Raw genomic sequence first — 21,594 nt, forward strand, 5'->3', positions numbered from 1 at the left:
TAATAGCAATAGCACTAATATTTACTTAGAATAACTGGAATTATGGTAAAAACAGTTTATCCATAATGATTTTAATTAGGGATGTGTCATGTACTGACTCCAATTCCATGATACCAAGATTCTTAAACCAAGTGTTAGCTATGATTAAGTCTCATCACACATTTTTCAATCTCTTCATCATCTGCAGAGCCAGTTGGCATAGAAATCTACTTCATTTGTGTATATTACATGTTTTGAGACAGAAATACAGAAATTGTTTAGAAACCCACAGATGTTCTAGTTGCAGAACATATAAGAATTTGTAAAATGTAATGAGGCTTTATTGCTACACTACCAGTAGTCTTAAGAAACAAGTATATACTTGAACAGTTGTTGCATAGCACCTACAGTGTACTCCCAATTATTTGACAAAGAGAGAGAGAGAGAGAGAGAGAGAGAGAGAGAGAGAGAGAGAGAGAAGGAGGGAGGGAGAGAGGGAGAGAGGGAGAGGGAATGCAATTTTTTTAGTGGTAAAGAGCAACAAACAACCAGTTGCTTGACAATAAGTGACATTTCCATTGTTATCGGCCAGCATGCTCCTTGTAAATCAAAAACAAACTCAGTTTTCTGACGTTAATCGGCATTTAAGTGTCAAAAAAGCAATTTTTAAAAAGATTATAGAGGAGGTATCAGATAAATGAAAGGAGTGTGGGTTGCCATTAAAACAGAAGTTAGAATTTATTGAAAGATTTCAGATGGAGGAAGCTGCTTCAAAACTAAATGCTGATTGTGGTACTGGAATGCAGACTATTTGAGATATTAAAAGGAATAAGCAAGAAATACAGGATTTTGTCAAGAATTGTGGTTCTAGTTCTGGGCTATCTGCACCAAAAAACATGAAGAAATTAGTTTATTTAATAAAATTGCAGCCAAATAAACATATACAGTTACTTTGCTTAAAAATGTTAAGGCAAAACATGAAGAAAATTATTGCCAGTTCATTACAGCACCCGTCATTAATTCATTACTTAATTAGTGTGGCGAGCCATTACACGCGAACACGGCAGTAGCTGTGAACGAACACGTGCAGCACGCGGACCACCCAGCGAAGCTCAGAAACCCTTAAAAATAACGTCCTAAGCTGTCCGAGTGTCCAAATTGTTTTGTTGCAACTATTCTTTGGTTGCCTCAGATAAATATATTTTGCTCTTTTACTGCTTTCTGAAAGTAACGAACGTCCTTTTCTGTATTTATGTTGCCGACGAAACATGACGAAATCTATATTTTATAAATCTGGCTATGGGTTTAAATGGTTTTGAAGATGTCAAAGAAGAAAACTTGAATAAGTGGTTGAAGATCGATGCATCTGAACTCAATTTCCAGTAAATGAGTGTCGCCAAAATTGTGACAGCTGCTTCACAACAAAACAAGGAAGAGGGCAGTGAATGTGAAAGTGGGGATGAAGATAATGAAATTATTGCTGCAGGAAAAATTCACAATCCTGCGCAAAAAAATGTCATCACAGAATATTTTAAGCAATAAACAGACCTACAGTACCTATGCACAGAATTTGGACAAAATATCGAACAAATAATACATGTTTGAAAATATCTGAATTGTCTGTGTTTTTGATTATTTGTGCATCTTCTCCCCCACATTATCTCAAATAACTGGGCGTATACTACACTTGTGGAGCACTACACCCAGAGTGTTTTTGATAATTAATTTCTTCTCCTCTCCTGTTCTTTTAATTCTACTCACAAATAAGGAATAGTTGATTGAAGACACAAATAGTATCAGGTATAAAAAATTATTTTTTCTGTTCCAGGTTTTACTTACACTTGGTACAAGAACAGGTCCTTCAATGTCCCTGCTAAATGAATCATGGCACTGTGCTTCCCTCATCATCAAACGTGCATTTTGACTTGTTGAGGTGTACAGTAAATCATTTCAAACTTCTTTTCACTGTGTGAAATAAGTGTAATTACTGGTAATCTCGAAAAGGGATATGTGAAAGATTTATACTGGGTGAGCGAAATAAAACTGGTCTGACTGTGTGCGCTTTTGCTCCATCTGTACATGTTTTCCACAGCCATCAACTTCTGTGAATATGGCCTAATAATCTTCACGAACCATATAACATTAACAGTTTGGTGCAATAATCATTGTGATTCAGACATGGTACATTGCATATGAAATACCACTCATTAGATTATGCAACATAACTTCAGAGTATTGATGGGGATGTTCTGATCAATAACGTTGCTTGTTTGGTGACTTTACATGCACTGGCAAGCTGAACCAGACCTCATCTGAATGATCCATCTGAGGATCCAGAAGTCATGATTCCACTTCAGTCAGATCTTTAGCTGCTGACAGGTGTTGATAAATATCAACGGCGACAGTTGAAAATGCGTGCCCCGACTGTAGCAGACGCTCCATCTGACTGAGCCACTGAGGACATAGAGGATAGTGCAACTACAGGGACTTACCCCTGGCATGCTCTCCATGAGACCCACACTTCCCAACTTTCTGTCCAAACACTACATTTGTAGTGCCTCTGCCCACCATACTCAGTACTCGCAGCAGTCACTCCACCAATTTCCGTAAGAGTTTGGGCAATGTGGGTGCATCTGCACTGAAGATGATACCATCTTCATACGATATGGAAAACTTCATTTGGACCCTTTAAGTCGTGCATGTTGCACACAGATTATCACAGTGTACACACATGTTTTGTAAGAAAAATATACCACTTTTGCTACAAATTGATTTAAATTTGTATATAGATAGTAGTCAAACTGGTATTTATTACTCATAAGTATAAGAATGGTTGGCTGTTTGGTCATGAAACCAAAGGCCAATAAAAATAAATAAATCTCTTGCACAACTGAAAGTTTGTAAGGATACAGACGCAGGTCTTCTTTGTCGCTCAAGCAATGTTGTGTGGTGTTCAAAAGCTTTTCCAGTAGTTACAGATTTTATTAGCTACAAAGCCTGCATTGTGCCATTTTGCCACTAAGTTTTGCATTCCAGGCTTTGTGAGAGGTTTCATCAGGACTTTTGCTGTCTTAAACTCTTCTGTAAACTTTTCTGCACACATTTTTCATGAATCCTGCTTTACATAAAGCTCGAAAATGAAGCTACATTGTTCTATCATGAGCACTTTCTTGTGTCACATTCAGTTGCTCATTAAGCATGCCTGCTTTTCTAATGTAATGACACAGCAGAGTACTCGGAACAGAGCATGTGGAGGATGCACATGTACGGACATGTGACAGCGATTGATTGGTGCATCGAAATCAGTTTCCAACATTTTCTGTGGTGGTTAGTTCCCCTGTTCATCAACAAGGATCAATTCAGTTCCTATCATCTGTTTCGTCTTCTTCTTTTTCTCCTCTTCTTTGTTTTTTAAGTAATTTTTCATTTTGCCTCATTTTGATTACTATAAAAGAAATTCTTTCCTGCACTAATTTCCATATTCCATACTTTAATGTGCACTTCCGTTGCAGCTAGTCTTGGTACTTTTTTTCTGATGACAGAAATTCTTCCTTTTAACAATAATTTCAGGATTGAAAAATGCAGAGTCATGGATAGCAAAATGAGGCCTTTGTGGATTGTGTTTGAAAACGATGATCCATATGGTGATGACATATTTATCATTTTTAAAAATGGTGATGACTTGAGACAAGATATGTTAACACTGCAAATGCTGAGAATAATGGACAAATTGTGGAAAAACGAGGGTCTGGACTTGAGGTAAGTGATTTCAACAGCAGCAGTTAAGTTTGATTTAGTCCTTTATGAATGTTTTGGGACATTCATTGCTTCTTTTTCAGCTCTATGTTTCATATTGAATCAAAAACCGTACATTATTAATAACATGTAAATTATTTGTAATTTATGGTACCAGGATTTTGAAATATCGTTCATTTTAAATCTCTCTCCCCTGCATGGCAACAGTTCAAACTTGCTGCATGCCTAGATATAAGAAAAATCTTAACTGACTTAACACAAAAAACAATGGACCTAGATAATCTAGGAAATTAATAGAAGTGAGAGTATAATTTGTCAGATGTCATCAAGAGAATGATTTGAAGAATTGGAAGAAATGTAATGAAAAGGGAGGAGGACTGTTCTGCAGCATTAAAAAAATTTATGAAATATGGGAGCTGCCTGAAAGTAATGATAATCATTTTCTGCAGTCTGGCTAGCACTAATTTGAGCAGCCAGTGCAATCAGTGCTATTTTTTAATGATATTTTGGGAAATTTTCTGCTTAGTGGAATGTGACAAGGCAACCTGATGATTTCAAGCTCTATTTCCAACCAGGGAATAGAGCAGCAGAAGTTGACATGAGTCTTCTTTTCCTCTCATAATGATGATCAAAATCTAACACCACAAATAAGTTTTTGAATAGAACATAAGTTAGAGCAGCGAGCAGTAGTTTTTGGAGGCATAATTTTACTTCTGCCCACATTATATTTAGTTAGTTATTTATTTACTCACCCATCAACAATCACAATTGTATGGATGTCGTCAAAGGATACACAGGAAGCAATTTTTGTATAACTTGTACAAAACGCATGATCCTTCTGATACAGCTGCTCATCAACATGAATGGTTTATGACTATCTGCACATAGACCTCTTTTAATATTATTGACAATATGCTAACAACCCGGATGTTGGCACTGAATTGTGTTTGTTCAGAGTGTGGCATATGACTCTAAACCTAAAGAAATGTGTAATTGTACACTTCATCTGATTTGTTACACTTTCTCTTCTTACAGAGACTGAAAGTATAACTTACTCAAAATATTTTATCAAGAACAGGCTTTCCAGTATACTTCTTCATACATGATTTCATGAAATTATTAAGGTTTGAAAGAGGAATAACATATGTGAAACATGCCACTATTGTATCATGAAAAAAATTCTACTTTTTTTATTAAGTCGAAGAGACCAGTGGCTGAACAAATAAACTGCTTTTACATGGTGGCAGTTTATTGGTCAGCCACTGGTCTCTGGTGTGCTTTGCTCTTCCATATGCTGCTTATCACTGAACTTTTAGGGCAGTAACACACTAGGCAGCCAGGGTGTAGCAGCAGCCAAGAAAACAATGACAGTGCATTGTGGGCCGTACACTCGGCAACTAGGATTTCCTTGCTGCAGAAGCCATTAGAACACGTCAGACTGCATGACATCCAGATGGCTCCACGCATTTATAGTCATCTCTTTCAGGCAAATAATTTTGTAAAACACAGAATGGTTTTATTATGCCAATTGCAAATTCTTCTCAGACATCATTTGGACATTGAAAAATTCTCCATTTATTTGCCAGAATGCCAAACGTGCATTCTGTAAACCACCTAGTCTGATACAGTCAGTAGTTAAAGATTCTTTTGTTGTGTGTTAAATTTCTTCCTCCAAAGGAGGCATTAAATTTTTTGATTTTTCCAAACGCCTTGTCGTCAATAATTATGACCATAATCTGTACTCCATCGTTTGGTATGAGGCTTTTCTCTGATATTCATAAATTTTTATTAATGAGTTTTTCATGTGAAATTGATAGCTTAAAAATACACTCCTGGAAATGGAAAAAAGAACACATTGACACCGGTGTGTCAGACCCACCATACTTGCTCCGGACACTGCGAGAGGGCTGTACAACCAATGATCACACGCACGGCACAGCGGACACACCAGGAACCGCGGTGTTGGCCGTCGAATGGCGCTAGCTGCGCAGCATTTGTGCACCGCCACCGTCAGTGTCAGCCAGTTTGCCGTGGCATACGGAGCTCCATCGCAGTCTTTAACACTGGTAGCATGCCGCGACAGCGTGGACGTGAACCGTATGTGCAGTTAACGGACTTTGAGCGAGGGCGTATAGTGGGCATGCGGGAGGCCGGGTGGACGTACCGCCGAATTGCTCAACACGTGAGGCGTGAGGTCTCCACAGTACATCGATGTAGTCGCCAGTGGTCGGCGGAAGGTGCACGTGCCCGTCGACCTGGGACCGGACCGCAGCGACGCACGGATGCACACCAAGACCGTAGGATTCTACGCAGTGCCGTAGGGGACCGCACCGCCACTTCCCAGCAAATTAGGGACACTGTTGCCCCTGGGGTATCGGCGAGGACCATTCGCAACCGTCTCCATGAAGCTGGGCTACGGTCCCGCACACCGTTAGGCCGTCTTCCGCTCATGCCCCAACATCGTGCAGCCCGCCTCCAGTGGTGTCGCGACAGGCGTGAATGGAGGGACGAATGGAGACGTGTCGTCTTCAGCGATGAGAGTCGCTTCTGCCTTGGTGCCAATGATGGTCGTATGCGTGTTTGGCGCCATGCAGGTGAACGCCACAATCAGGACTGCATACGACCGAGGCACACAGGGCCAACACCCGGCATCATGGTGTGGGGAGCGATCTCCTACACTGGCCGTACACCTCTGGTGATCGTCGAGGGGACATTGAATAGTGCACGGTACATCCAAACCGTCATGGAACCCATCGTTCTACCATTCCTAGACCGGCAAGGGAACTTGCTGTTCCAACAGGACAATGCACGTCCGCATGTATCCCGTGCCACCCAACGTGCTCTAGAAGCTGTAAGTCAACTACCCTGGCCAGCAAGATCTCCGGATCTGTCCCCCATTGAGCATGTTTGGGACTGGAAGAAGCGTCGTCTCACGCGGTGTGCACGTCCAGCACGAACGCTGGTCCAACTGAGGCGCCAGGTGGAAATGGCATGGCAAGCCGTTCTACAGGACTACATCCAGCATCTCTACGATCGTCTCCATGGGAGAATAGCAGCCTGCATTGCTGCGAAAGGTGGATATACACTGTACTAGTGCCGACATTGTGCACGCTCTGTTGCCTGTGTCTATGTGCCTGTGGTTCTGTCAGTGTAATCATGTGATGTATCTGACCCCAGGAATGTGTCAATAAAGTTTCCCCTTCCTGGGACAATGAATTCACGGTGTTCTTATTTCAATTTCCAGGAGTGTAGATGACTCACTACATTTCCCATGTAAAGCAAGTAAAATTATGGAGAATAATTTTTATAATTGTATTAAAGTGAGCCTGGATAACGTGACACTATTCTGAGAGACAATATACAAAAAGAAGCTCTCACATAAAATTTGCAACTGAATTAGCCGCCCTAAGTTATCCACAAAGCTGCCCTCCAATAACCATGACATCGATATGTTGTCGAATCTTAAAACATATTCTGAGCTTGGACATAATGAGGTATCTCGAACAGAATGGCCTCCTCCATGCCAAGTAGCATGGATTCCAAAAACATGGACCATTTGAAACCCAATTTGCACTTTTTCACATGACATAATGGAAGCTTTGGATAAAGACAGTTACATGATGCCCTGTTTCTTGATTTCTGAAAAGCATATGATGCTTGTTATCAAAAGTAGAACTGTATTGAGTATCAATAGAAATTTGTGCCTGGATTAAAGATTTTTTGGTAGGGAGGGTGCAGTAAGTTATCTTGGATGCAGAGTCATTGCCAGATGTTGAAATTACTTTGGGTGTGCCCCAGGGAAGTGTTGGGGCTCTTGCTGTACATGTTGTTTATCAATGACCTTGCAGACAATATTAATAGTAGCCTCAGATGTGGTTATCTTTAATGGTGTACTGTCTGAAAGAAGCTACATAAATATTCAGTAATATCTTGATAAGATTTCAAAGTGATGCAAAGATTGGCAACTTGTTTTAAATGTTCAGAAATGTTAAACTGTGCAGTTCACCAAACAAAATAACTTTTTTTCCTATGACTATAATATCAATGAATCACAGTTGGAAATCTGTGACCACATAGGATCAGTTGTGGCTACAGCAGGTTGTAGACTTCAATTTGGTGGTATGGGGAAATGCAGTTGGACTACAAAGAACTTTGCTTACAAATAACTCATGCAACCCATCCTAGAATATTGCTCAAGTGTATGACACCCTTACCAGAGAGGAGTTACAGGGGATATTGAATGTATACAGAGAAGGGCAGCAGAATAGTCATAGGTTTATTTGACCCATGGGAGATAGTTATAGAGATGGTGAAGAAATTAACTGACAGACTCTTGAAGATAGAACTACCCTGAGAAAGTCCACTTACAACATTTCAAGGACAGCCTTTAAATGATGACTCTAGGAATATGCTACAACTTCCAACATATCACTCCCATTGGCATCTTGATGAAAAGATTAGGTCAATTACAGCACACACAGAGGCATTTAAACAATCATTCTTCCCGAGCTCTATATGTGAATGGGATGGGGAAAAGTCCTAATAACTGGGACAATGGGAGAAACTGTCCACCAATGGTTTGCGCCATGTAGATGTAGATTTGGAAATTAAATTTAGGAGACAAAACCTGTTAAAAACCACATGAAAACAGTCTCGTTCACATTTTCAGTTTTTTATTCATTAGCAGCCAGTTTCAGCCCTCTTCTCAGACTGTCTTCAGGCTTTTCCCCGCCATTATGACTGCTGGTGGTGGCAGATGGAGTGAGATCCACAGAAGTAAGGATGTCACAGATCTTGCTCCATGCGCCGCCACTTGCAGCCATAATGGCTGGAAAAACCTGAAGATGGTCTGAGGAAAGGACCAAAAGCAGTTGCTTACAAATAAAAATATGAAAATGCAAATGAGACTGTTTTTATTTTATTTTTAGCATTTTATACTAATCACTGCTTTGCTCCAATTACAAATGCTTTCTAAAATTTTAGATAGAATCTGCATTAAATATAACTCAATTATTTATTATGAAGTTGTCATTCTTCGAAACTAGAAGTGGATTCCATTATGTTCTCAATGTAGTTTTTTAATATCTTTATCATTATTGGGTGATACCCTTTTTTAACCTGTGATTTTATGAAATTGTTTCTCTTGCAACTGGAGAAAAAAGGAAGAAGTTAGAAGGGAGGAAAAGGGGAGAGAAGCTTTATTTGAATACCAGAGCTGCAATACTATCCCATTTTTCATGCATGAGACCACCTTTTTCATTTAATCATTTGTTATTTCTTTATGTGTACTTTATTTGATTTGGAATCATTAACTCAATGTCACCATTGAATATCAATAGGATGAATCCCTATGGATGCATATCAACTGACAATCGTGTTGGTCTCATTGAAGTAGTTTTAAATGCTGAAACAATAGCAAATATTCAGAAGGAGAAAGGAATGTTTTCTGCTACATCAGCATTTAAGAAGGGTTCACTTTTAGGTAAGTACAGTTTTTTGTGAAGAGATGTAAAGTAGTTGTTCATCATTCGATGAAGTGGAAAACGCTGCTAGTGCCTGTAAATAATTAATCAAATGTTACATTGATGTGTGTTCGTATTTGGTCCATAGTGTGTCCATGCAGGAATCCAGTCTTATGCCAAATTATTAAAGTCAACTGTTTTCATCAGTTTTTGTCTTCTAAGCAGTGATTGTGTAAAAGAATGACTCTGGAGACTTGAGATATCCTGGATTGCTGTTAATTATTTCATTTCCGAGTAAGATGGCCAGTAATGGAACCCACTGTTGGATCAAACCACGGAAGAAGACATAATATGACTGTAACAAAAATTAAATATAGGTACAGTGTACATGCATCCAAGCAAATTGATGGTAAATAAACCAATGAAGTTCTTTGCTGGATTCAAAAAGATGAGGTGATGACCTAATGGCAGATGGATAGATTACATAAGGAAATATGCACGGGAAACATGGGCGTGTTTAGCTGAAGGCTGGAAAAGTCTAGCCAAGGCCTGCATCCAGGAGTGGATGTTGGATGGATAGATGAGGAGGAGGAGGAGGATCTTCCAAACATTACTGTCTTAGTGTTTGAACACCAATTTAGTATTTGACATTTTCAAGAAAACATATTCACTTTGCAGGTAATTTAATTTGGAATATTAAACCAATACATATCATCAGGTGTCAATATTTGATCAGATAATAAAATAAAATAATGTTAATTAACTCTGATGTTCAGTAAGGAGGGTTTGTGGGTTACTCGATGGAAATTAATAGCCTGATAACTTTTCTGTATATGACTGTTCCATTTAATTTCTTCAAGTGCAGTGGATGCATTCACAGAATTTTAACAAACTTTAATTCAAACTATTCCAGTTTCTCGGGTCTTGATTTTACAAGTAGACTGGTACAATTATTGTAAAAATCCAGTTTCAACAACCACTCACTGACTGTATGGAACCTGAACTGAACAGAACAATTTGTGTGGACACAACCACTGTTGACTATATACGGGCGTAACAGTAGCAGATTACACGTGTGTTGTTACAACAGTTACTTTAGTTATCTTACAATGAAAAAGTACATATTCACAAATATTCATGTGCAGCATTATGCTTTACCAAAAGGAAGAAAATGTCCAACACACACTGTATTTAAGCAAGATTTGATTTTTTATGTAAAATTTTGTAAAATAAAACAGTTCCTATACAAAATGCAAATTATAATTAAAATTCTTAATTATTTAATTACTACCACTTATGTTATGAACAATGTTAAATTTCATAATTTGCCACATAATTTACAACTTCAGTAGTCAGACTCGATGATACTAACTGTTTTTCCACAACTTTCTGTTCATTAAATTTTTGTAAAAATAGCTGCACCATAAAAAAATCCTATTTGTACTCCTCTAATGTTGACACCTCTCTCCAGTCAGGAACCTGGAAATATATTAAATTGTTAAAATTTTATGATATTAACAACAATACAGGGTGTTACAAAAAGTTACTGCCAAACTTTCAGGAAACATTCCTCACACACAAAGAAAGAAAATATGTTATTTGGACATGTGTCTGGAAACGCTTACATTCCATGTTAGAGCTCATTTATTACTTCTCTTCAAATCACATTAATCATGGAATGGAAACACACAGCAACAGAACGTACCAGCGTGACATCAAACACTTTGTTACAGGAAATGTTCAAAATGTCCTCCGTTAGCGAGGATACATGCATCCACCCTCCGTCGCATGGAATCCCTGATGCGCTGATGCAGCCCTGGAGAATGGTGTATTGTATCACAGCCGTCCACAATATGAGCACGACGAGTCTCTGCATTTGGCACCGGGGTTGCGTAGACAAGAGCTTTCAAATGCCCCCATAAATGAAAGTCCAGAGGGTTGAGGTCAGGAGAGCGTGGAGGCCATGGAATTGGTCCGCCTCTACCAATCCATCGGTCACCGAATCTGTTGTTGAGAAGCGTACGAACACTTCGACTGAAATGTGCAGGAGCTCCATCGTGCATGAACCACATGTTGTGTCGTACTTGTAAAGGCACATGTTCTAGCAGCACACGTAGAGTATCCCGTATGAAATCATGATAATGTGCTCCATTGAGCATAGGTGGAAGAACATGGGGCCCAATCAAGACATCACCAACAATGCCTGCCCAAACGTTCACAGAAAATCTGTGTTGATGACGCGATTGCACAATTGCTTGCGGATTCTCGTCTGCCCACACATGTTGATTGTGAAAATTTAAAATTTGATCACGTTGGAATGAAGCCTCATCCGTAAAGAGAACATTTGCACTGAAATGAGGATTGACACATTGTTGGATGAACCATTCACAGAAGTGTACCCCGTGGAGGACAATCAGCTGCTGATAGTGCCTGCACACGCTATACATGGTACGGAAACAACTGGTTCTTCCGTAGCACTCTCCATACAGTGACGTGGTCAATGTTCCCTTGTATAGCAGCAACTTCTCTGACGCTGACATTAGGGCTATCGTCAACTGCACGAAGAATTGCCTCGTCCATTGCAGCTGTCCTCGTCGTTCTACGTCCTCCCCAGTCACGAGTCATAGGCTGGAATGTTCCGTGCTCCCTAAGATGCCGATCAATTGGTTCAAACGTCTTCCTGTCGGGACACCTTCGTTCTGGAAATCTGTCTCGATACAAACATACCGCGTCACGGCTATTGCCCCGTGCTAATCCATACATCAAATGGGCATCTGCCAAATCCGCATTTGTAAACATTGCACTGACTGCAAAACCGCATTCGTGATGAACACTAACCTGTGGATGGTACGTACTGATGTGCTTGATGCTAGTACTGTAGAGCAATGAGTCACATGTCAACACAAGCACCGAAGCCAACATTACCTTCCTTCAATTGGGCCAACTGGCGGTGAATCGAGGAAGTACAGTACATACTGACGAAACTAAAATGAACTATAACATGGAAATTAAGCGTTTCCGGACACATGTCCACATAACCTCTTTTCTTTATTTGTGTGTGAGGAATGTTTCCTGAAAGTTTGGCCGTACCTTTTTGTAACACCATGTATATTGCACATATTATCATAAGTGAGCACACAATTCATGTTTATTTCGTACAGTATTAAATAATGAAAAATAAGTTTGAAATGTTGTCACATAATAATAATAATAATAATAATAATAATAATAATAATAATAATCACTGTATCATGTTCATCATTCATTAGATGTATCAGTAGTACAATAACAGTGTATCAGTTTATGATGTTATAATCTACTTTCTGACTTCTTGCATGATCAGTCTTTTTCATTCTAAGTTTTTATCTACTTTTACTTCTTTGGCCTCTTCAAGTACTAAAGTGGTTTCGAACTTTCATGCCATTCAATTTCTGTATCTTTACATAAAATGTTTTACCTAGTATTTATGTTTCATTTTTTCTGTTTACAAAGAAGGATAAATATGTTTGTTAAGGATAAAAATGTTTGTCAAAAGGCAAATTTCACTAATATATGATACCTGTCATAAAGTTTTCCACTGAAGGTTATTTCTGTTCTATTTTCGCATTAACCTCTGCCCCCCACCACACCCCCACCCTCCCTCCATCCTGTTCTGCGTAAGATTTATTCAACATCTGCAAATGACTTTATTTTTTGGCTTTATGATAAAGGCTACTTTTAAAAATCGAATTCTCAAATAAGGACCAATCTTCATCACAAAAAAACCCTCAACAGACCAAGAAGTGGTAATGGCGCTCAAAGAACTGCATAATTACAAGACATGTGTAGAAGACCAAATTTTCAGAGAAGTGTGCAAATATACCAGTAACACATTTCCACCCTTCTACATGTGGTTTTATCAAAAAAATTTATTGCAGAAAAATTCCATGAATATTGGACTGTGGCTATAGTCCACTCACTCTACAATCAAGGGAGTAAGAATAATCCAGGTAATTACAAACATATACTTCTTTTGGACTGTGCATACAATATTTTCTATTGGGATTATTAAACATCAACAGGAGGAAGACATGGGTGAATGCCAGGGAAGCTTACATGCTGGAAAAGCTGCACATGACAAATCACAATTGTACAAATAATTCTTGGCATGTTACAGGAAACAAAACAAATCTCTTGCACTGATAATCATTGTAGATTTTAAGATGGCATATCATTGCTTCCAAGACCATCAATATTGAAAAGCTTGAGAAATGTCAGACTCCACTCAAAATTAGATTGATAGAACACGTTTTTTCTGAAAGGAAATGTGATGTCAGGTTGAGTGGAGAATTTTCCAAGCCATTTTAAGACATGGAGACAGCTTGTCAACACTGCCGTTCCAACTTTATGTTGGAATACATAATTAGAGAATCAATATTGTAAGGTGAAAACATAATATAAATTTAAACTGCCTGGGATTCACTAATGACCTCTCCTGCCCAGCAATTTTTAGGAAACTTGACAAGAAGTCAATCACTACAGGATATAGTGCAAAAAATTGGCTTCAGAATATCCCTTGAAAAGAAAGAAAGGAAAAAAATAATAATAATAATCATTGACAACAGAAAACAAAATCATAGAGAAATTTAAATATGGAAACCTTGTATGGCATAATATAACAAATAAACCGACAAAAAGACAATATACCACCAAGAATACATAAAACAGAAAAGGCCTCTTAGTAGCCACCAGATTAAAAGTGAAACCATTTTCAAAACAGCCAAGACTTTAGAAATAGATGTTATGCTCAAGATAAAAAAAAAAAAAGCTTATAATGAAACAGTATACAAGTAAATGGAACCTGGTAATAGAGCTTGATCCAGAAGTCATCCAGTAACTTGTAATTTCTATCTAGGTAGTACGAGAAACAAATTCAGAAGCTCGGTTTTTTTGTGTGTGTGTGTGTGTGTGTGTGTGTGTGTGTGAGAGAGAGAGAGAGAGAGAGAGAGAGAGAGAGAGACTAGAATGCATGCTGTACCTGCATATGGTTGCTTTGGAGTATTGTATGGGAAAATTAAAAAGCTTTTTTTTTACCTCATTTTATGGTATTTATTGTATTTTTAAGCTTGGCTGAAAGACAACAACCCAACTGATGTTCAACTAAATAAAGCAATAGAGGAATTCACATTATCCTGTGCTGGCTACTGTGTAGCTACCTATGTGTTGGGTGTCGGAGACAGACATTCTGATAATATTATGGTGAAGAAATCAGGACAGGTAGGTGATATTAGGTGTAATTAAACTCATTAAAAATATTGTCAATGATATTTATTTTATGTTATTTGTGTTTTTATGTTTGCAGCTGTTCCATATTGATTTTGGCCATATATTAGGTCATTTTAAAGAGAAGTTTGGTTTCCGGCGTGAACGAGTCCCCTTTGTGTTGACACATGATTTTGTTCATGTAATCAATAAGGGACAAACAAAAAAGGAAGCGTTGGAGTTTCAGATTTTTCAGAGGCATTGTGAACAGGCATTCCGAATTTTGAGACGACACGGAAGTCTCATCCTTTCATTGTTTGCAATGATGATCTCCACAGGACTACCTGAGCTTAGCTCAGAAAAGGATCTCAATTACCTAAGGGACACTCTTGTAAGTAATTTATTTTGAAAATAATTATTGATTTCTTTTTTTAGAAGCATTTTAGAAGCATTGAGATTACTTACAGTACAATTTTTGTAATGATAGGACAGTCATCTTTGCTTGGAATGACTGATAACTGAGGGGAAAAAATGGAGAGAGAGAGAGAGAGAGAGAGAGAGAGAGAGAGATGAGCAGTGAAAAGTTGCTTTTTAATTTGTGAATTATACTGTTCTAAAAATAATGGGGTTCACATTGTAATGTGTATTATTTGCATAATAGATTTTAATAGTTAAATATCACTCATCTGTACCATATTCTGGGTACCCCAGGACAAAATATTCATCTATTAATGTTACAAAACATTAAAAATTGTGGTATCAAATGACTGTCCACACCACCTCATGCATGAAAATACTAAAAATAATTTCCTTGCAGAGTTTGCCTCCCTGTCTAGGATTTAGACTGCAGTTCTGTAATCTTGGTCAAAGCTCTTCAGTAAGCTCCCATCTGACACACATCAGGAAATTGTGAAGATTTATGCATCTGAAAGAAAGGTAAAAACATATCAGCCACTCCTCCTACAAAGTATCTGATCATCTCTATACAGTGACTGAAAATTCATACTGACATCACTGAGATTTTCTTGTACCTGTCTTTATCTTGTACCTGTCTTCATAGGAAAAAAATCCACTGCTGCCATCTGCACACTCTAGGCAATGTGGGAATTCATATGAGTCTGTTACGAAACATAATTACAGCACCACCAGTGGATGAAACAATAATTTGCATACTCGCATGAACTTCCTATTCTCATCAAATTGCTTTCAGAAGTATCACCAAAATCACTTTTATCTACAAGGCAAAACTCATTTCACTTATATGAATTGTGCAGCACTCAGATTACTACTCAGAAAACCTCATATTTCTGACTACTGGACTGTAAGATAAAATGCTGCTTGTCACCACGTCTCAACTGCCTGTTGGTGTCCCACACAAAAGGGATCTCTCCCCAGAATAGTCGTTGTATAATGCAGAGTGATCTGATTGAGATGTCAGAAAAACATAACATATTTATTAAGTTAATGTATATAGCTCTGAGCATTTTTCTGTAATATATGTGAAAATGATACGAGTTGACAATGATCCGTGAGGAAAGCCAAAGCGTGTAGTTCACAGTGCAAACACCATATACCGAGTGAGATGACACAGTGGTTAGCAAACTGGACTCGAATTCGGGAGGACTATGGTTCAAACATGCGTCTGGCCATCTTGATTCAAGTTTCCCGTGATTTTCGTGAATTGTTTCAAGCAAATACTGGTATTGTTTCTTTGAAAGAGCACGGCTGATTTCCTTGCCTATTCCTCCCTAATCCTATGGGACCAATAACCTCGCTGTTTGATACCCTCCCCCAAACCAAACCAATGAACCAACTGAACAGCCAGCAAGCTTTCAGACATCGGTACGATGTTAGGTACGTCCAGTCACATCAAGACATTGTTAAATGGCACAATGTGTTCTTGTAAAATGGATTGCAGGTGCCTCACACAGATGGAAGGCACTGTCATAAAAACGAGGTGGAAGATGCTCGACGAGCCATGACACAGAGCCCACGAGAGTTACCCTACTGCTGAACACGCCATACACAACATGGTAGAGCATTATTAGATGGTATCTCAACATGTATCCATACCGTATTCAGCACAAGCAAGCACTGACACAGCTGAACTATGGACCTCAACTTACATTTAATGTGAGTGGTCTAGTCAATACGCATAACTGTAACACATATCTCATACAAACAATCAACCTAAAGTGAATGTGTGGTGTGGAGTGACTCATGAGAAAGTCTTTGGCCCATTCTTCTTGCAGAGGAGACTGTTCATGCCATCATTTAACTTGAAATGATTGAGCAGTATGTGGTCCCTCACTTACTGCAAGATGGGTTACTGGAAACCATTATTTATCAACAGGGTGGCTCTCATAGTGTGTGAACAATTATTAAACCAGATATTCAATGACTGCTGGTGCATCCATTGAGGGACCTATCCCATGGCCTCCTAAGAGCCCTGATCTAATGTTTACAAGTTTTTCCCTGGGTGAGGGGCTAGGGGCTATGTGAAGTAAACAGTGCGAGCACAAAGACCACAGCATCTAGCCAACCCACAGAAGCAGATTACAGTGAACTTTCAGCACATCACCCCAGGAAGCCTGCGCATCACATGGCGCAACGTAAATGTGAGGTATGATATGAGCCGCATTCAAAGTGACAAATATCTTGAGCACTAAAGTGCTGTGACACAGACTTCAGACACAAACTCCAGGCTCTCTACACGTGTGTACTTTTAAAAAGCAATAAAGTTGCATTGTTTCTTGTATATGCTACTTTATGTTTCTGACATCTCAAACAGATCACCCTGTAGGTACAAGACATTGTTGTTTGGACTACTGTAGGAGTCAGCACCTTCACAAGACACAGAAAGAGAGAAGTTGTGATGGTCAGTGGCTGGAATCCAAAATCTTCTGTACAAAACACTTTCAAATTAATGGGAAACTTTATTTTTGTTAAGGGAAGAGACAATACTTAACTTCCTATGCTTCCTGAGCCTCCTACATGTAATTACATTGACAATCTATTACTTCTTGCAGAACACAGGCTAACCAACGTCTTCCTATTACTCAGCACTGATGCTCTTGAAGTCTGCGACCACACTGGGATGACCAGCGATGGTTGACTGGCTAAATCAGCATTGACAGGGAGTGCTGTACTCTGTCTTCCTGCTCTTTCCACTGGTGCATGGGTTAGCCCCTTCTTGATGCCGGCTTCCAGTGCTGCAGTGCCCCTAAAGCAGTCAATGCTTTAGGACTGCTCATTACCCCCCATAACCCCGCCACACCATTGGGGGGGGGGGGGGGGGGTGACTGGAAGCTGGGTGGCGTGAGGGACCAGGAACTGCAACTGGGACTGACGCTGGTCCCCGACTGTACCCCGACATCCAACCTGTATTTGGAGGGGAATATTAGTCAGAAGACCGCTGAAAGGGTGCCCACCTTCTTCCTCAGCCGGTCCCACAGAAAATGGACAGAGTGGTGATGTCAATGTCTGGGAAATTGAGTTTCTGCGGCGGTGAAGACGATGGGTCCAGCTCCATTGATTCTGCATGTGGTGCCGAACAGGCACTCAAGGTGGCTGCCCTGGCCTCAAGATCCCTGTAGAATACTAATCTGGGGACAGAAAATCTTAGGAATAATCTTACAATTGACAAGCACCAATCAGGTTCTGATGGCGGTGCAGCAACCCAACAGGAACTTGAGTTAAATACATGCAAGCACCCAAATTTTGAAGAATCGTTCCTCTCTCTCCTGTCACCTGGTGTGACCAAAAACTATGAAAAAACAAGATCATTAGATGCAAAGTGATACTTGCAGAGTGCAGGAGGTGCCGTGCTCTGTGGTGGATGCATAAACTGGAGCAGCATGCTCTGGTGCCAGCCATGTAGAAGCTCCACTGGTGGTGGACTGTCATGGAGCTGGGAGTGTTATGTTGCGAGGAAGAGCAGCAGTATTTGCTCCCGTGAGCGGGAGGCTCATAATTTGTTCATCTGTTGGAAGATCGTACATACAAATCACTTAGCTTCTCCATTCGACTGAGGATGAAATGGAGCACTAGTAAGGTGACAGTGTGTGAATGGTACTATGCAATGTAGTCGAGTTCATGTGCACTGCAAATGGATATTTGCTAATAGAGTCTACAGCGATAAGCCAACGGGTGTTCCAGAAGGGACCAACAAAAACAACATGCACTCATTGCCAGGGGGATTGAGACTTTGGCTAAGCTGAAAACATTTGTGGTAGGACTGATAGATTCAGAGCACAAGTGTAACACTGTGACATGGTCTGTACGGTGTGGGCGTCCATGCCTGGCCAAGCGTAATGCTGACATGCTAACTGTTTTGTGCATACAATTCCCCCATGTCCTTGGTGGGGTGATTGCAACACATCTTCTTGCAACATATTTGGAATAAGCACATGCGATTGTCAGGGGCATTTTGCAATGAAATCACATCATGGTGGATGGGGAATCTATGCCAACAAGCAAAACACCAGTGCTCAGAAGAATTCTGAATGTTTTTCACTGAACGAGGCTAGGCAGTATGGATGCAGTGCAACGAAAGGTTCAAATTAGGGTCTGCTTCTGTGGCTCGTTCAGTGCAAAAGTCTGCAGAAGTTTGGTGTCCTCATCAAACTGGCAACAAGATGTGGCAGTTGCATCAGATTTAGAATTGGGACCACCATGAAGGCGAAAAAAGGCATCAGGCACTTGTATGCTTCAACGTGAGCCGGTATTGTGACAAAGCCCAACATTGCAACTTCTGAGCAGTGCGTGGTGGAACAGGTTTGGACACATGAAACAAACATTGAAGTGGCTTATGGTTTGTCACTAGGTAAAACTTCCAACCAGACAGATAACTGTGTAACTTTTTTGTGTCCTAGATAATTGTGAGCACTTCCTTTTTGATGTGGAAATAGTTACATTGAGTCTTGGTCAATAACTTTGATGTGAAAGCAATCGGACTGCCCTACGAACCAAATCTGTGCAAGAGCATAGCTCTGATTTCACGTGAAGAAGCATCCACTGTCACAACCATAAGCTTAGCGGGATCAAAATGGACGAGGCATCTGTCACTCAACAAGACATTTTTTAGCTTCTGGAATGCATCCTGACACTCTTTGGTCCGAACAAAAGGCACATTCTTCCAGTGCAAATGATGCAATGGAGCCATGATCTGGGTATAAAACTGAATAAAATATGTCAACTCCCCCAGAACTGGCTGCAATTCTGTTACATTTTGCAGAGCGGGCAGGTCCTGGATGGCCAGCAAATGAGGAGACAATGAATACTCTGGTTATTAAGAACATGGCTTAAGTACTGAATTTGACTGAAAAAAAGCACATTTGTCCAGCCAACACTTCAAACCTGCAAATGAAAGTACTTGAAAAAGCATACAAAGGTTACTGATATGTTCCTCCTCTGTACGTCCTGACACCACAAAGCATTGCACTTTCTGAGACTCTTCATCTACCGGAATTTGCAAATATGCATTGCATAAGTCAATTTTTGAAAAACAGTGGCCTGCATCAACCCTGTCCATTAATTCCTCAGGATGAGGCAATGGATAAGTATCAGTTATTGTTTGTGGATTCACAATGGATTTAAAGGCAACACAAAGAGGAAGTCATCCAGAAGGCTTTGGTAAGATTATTAAGGGAGAAGCCCATTGACTAACCTGGATAGGAACAATAACATAATTGTCTTGCAATTCTTTAAATCCAATTGCAACTCTGTCTCTAACTGCATGAAGGATGAGACACACCCAAAAAATCTTAGGTTGCTTATTTTCCTTCACTGCTATGTATATTATTTGCTCTGCCAATTCTTTCAGAAAATAAAGTAGGAAACTCCTCAATCAACTGAGTAACACTGTCTTTTGGGTTGAAAGCACAAACAGAAAATGCATTGTCTTGAATAAGAAGATGAAACAAATCAAATGAATCTAACCCAAAAATATTTTCACAGTCTTGCGAACGCAAAATTATAAATGTCACGATTCTGGTGCGAGACTGGAATGTGGCAGGTAAACTATGTTCCAAGCACTGGAATGTCCTGACACTTTATACGTAGTAAGTTACATGCAAGATTTTGACAACTGTGGCAAGACCAACTGTTCGTAAGTGGCATTATTAGGCAATGTAATTGAAGCACCAATGTCAAACTTAATTCACACACAGTTTCCGGCAACGACTAAGTTCTCAAACAGTTTGACTGTCGTTGCACAACAGTTGGATTGGATGAAGGCACATCCTGAATTCAGTCATTGCTAGTACCTGTAGCCAGTTTAGGGAAAACTACATTCACTGAGTGAGAAGGTGCTCCACACTTACGAAAACAGAAGTGGGTGGAGTTCCATTTCTTTTGCTAGCACACAGACTGTACATGACCTGGCTTCCCACAAGCAAACCAAGCCGCGTTCCACAAAGGGCAGTTTTGTAAGTTATATGTGGAAAAGCAGCAGGGAGATGATTTCACAGCAGAAACAAGTGTTGACACTTCTTTACTGTGACCATGGTGCAGTGGCCTTTTTGGGTGTGGCAATCGGTCGCAAGGCCGTACCTGTTTGTCACTTTGTGTTCCATTGCAGATGGGAGCTACTACGAAATTTTCCACAGTAATAATAATCGTGATGTTCAATAATTTGTAACATGTTTTTTGAAGTAGAATCAGAATGTTTGAGAATTTGATCACAAATCATACTGTCTGATACATTGTACGTAATTGGATTCTGAATCATCGTGTCACAATAGTACTGTCCACAGCTACATTGAAAGCAACAATGTTGTGTCAAACCCAGGAGGTCAGTGACCCCACTGATTGTATGACTGTTTGGCTTTTCTACATCTACATTTACATCCATACTCTGTAAGCCACCTGACAGTGTGTGACGGAGGGTACTTTGAGTACCTCTATCGGTTCTCCCTTCTATTCCAGTCTCGTATTGTTCATGGAAAGAAAGATTGTCGGTATGCCTCTGTGTGGGCTCTAAAATCTGATTTTATCCTCATGGTCTCTTTGCAAGGTATTTGTAGGAGGGAGCAATATACTGTTTGACTTCTCGGTGAAAGTATGTTATCAAAACTTCAACAAAAACCCGTACCGAGCTACTGACCGTCTCTCCTGCAGAATCTTCCACTGAAGTTTATCTGTCATCTCCATAACA

General features: G+C 39.7%; 1 protein-coding gene across 4 annotated transcripts in view; it reads left to right on the forward strand.

The window, feature by feature from the left end:
• LOC126354098 (phosphatidylinositol 4,5-bisphosphate 3-kinase catalytic subunit delta isoform) overlaps positions 1-21,594 on the forward strand; it is a 203,085-nt gene that overhangs the window by 162,494 nt on the left and 18,997 nt on the right. For 3 of the 4 annotated variants that reach the window (XM_050003486.1, XM_050003487.1, XM_050003485.1), the window contains 4 exons: positions 3,550-3,738; positions 9,075-9,217; positions 14,302-14,453; positions 14,539-14,829. In XM_050003486.1, coding sequence (XP_049859443.1) covers positions 3,550-3,738; positions 9,075-9,217; positions 14,302-14,453; positions 14,539-14,829 — 775 coding nt within the window. Of the gene's footprint in view, positions 1-3,549; positions 3,739-9,074; positions 9,218-14,301; positions 14,454-14,538; positions 14,830-15,255; positions 15,388-21,594 lie in introns of those variants that run through there. The other variant, XM_050003488.1, reaches the window with a different exon arrangement.

This window comes from Schistocerca gregaria, chromosome 3 (assembly GCF_023897955.1).
Source record: "Schistocerca gregaria isolate iqSchGreg1 chromosome 3, iqSchGreg1.2, whole genome shotgun sequence".
Lineage (NCBI taxonomy): Eukaryota > Metazoa > Arthropoda > Insecta > Orthoptera > Acrididae > Schistocerca > Schistocerca gregaria.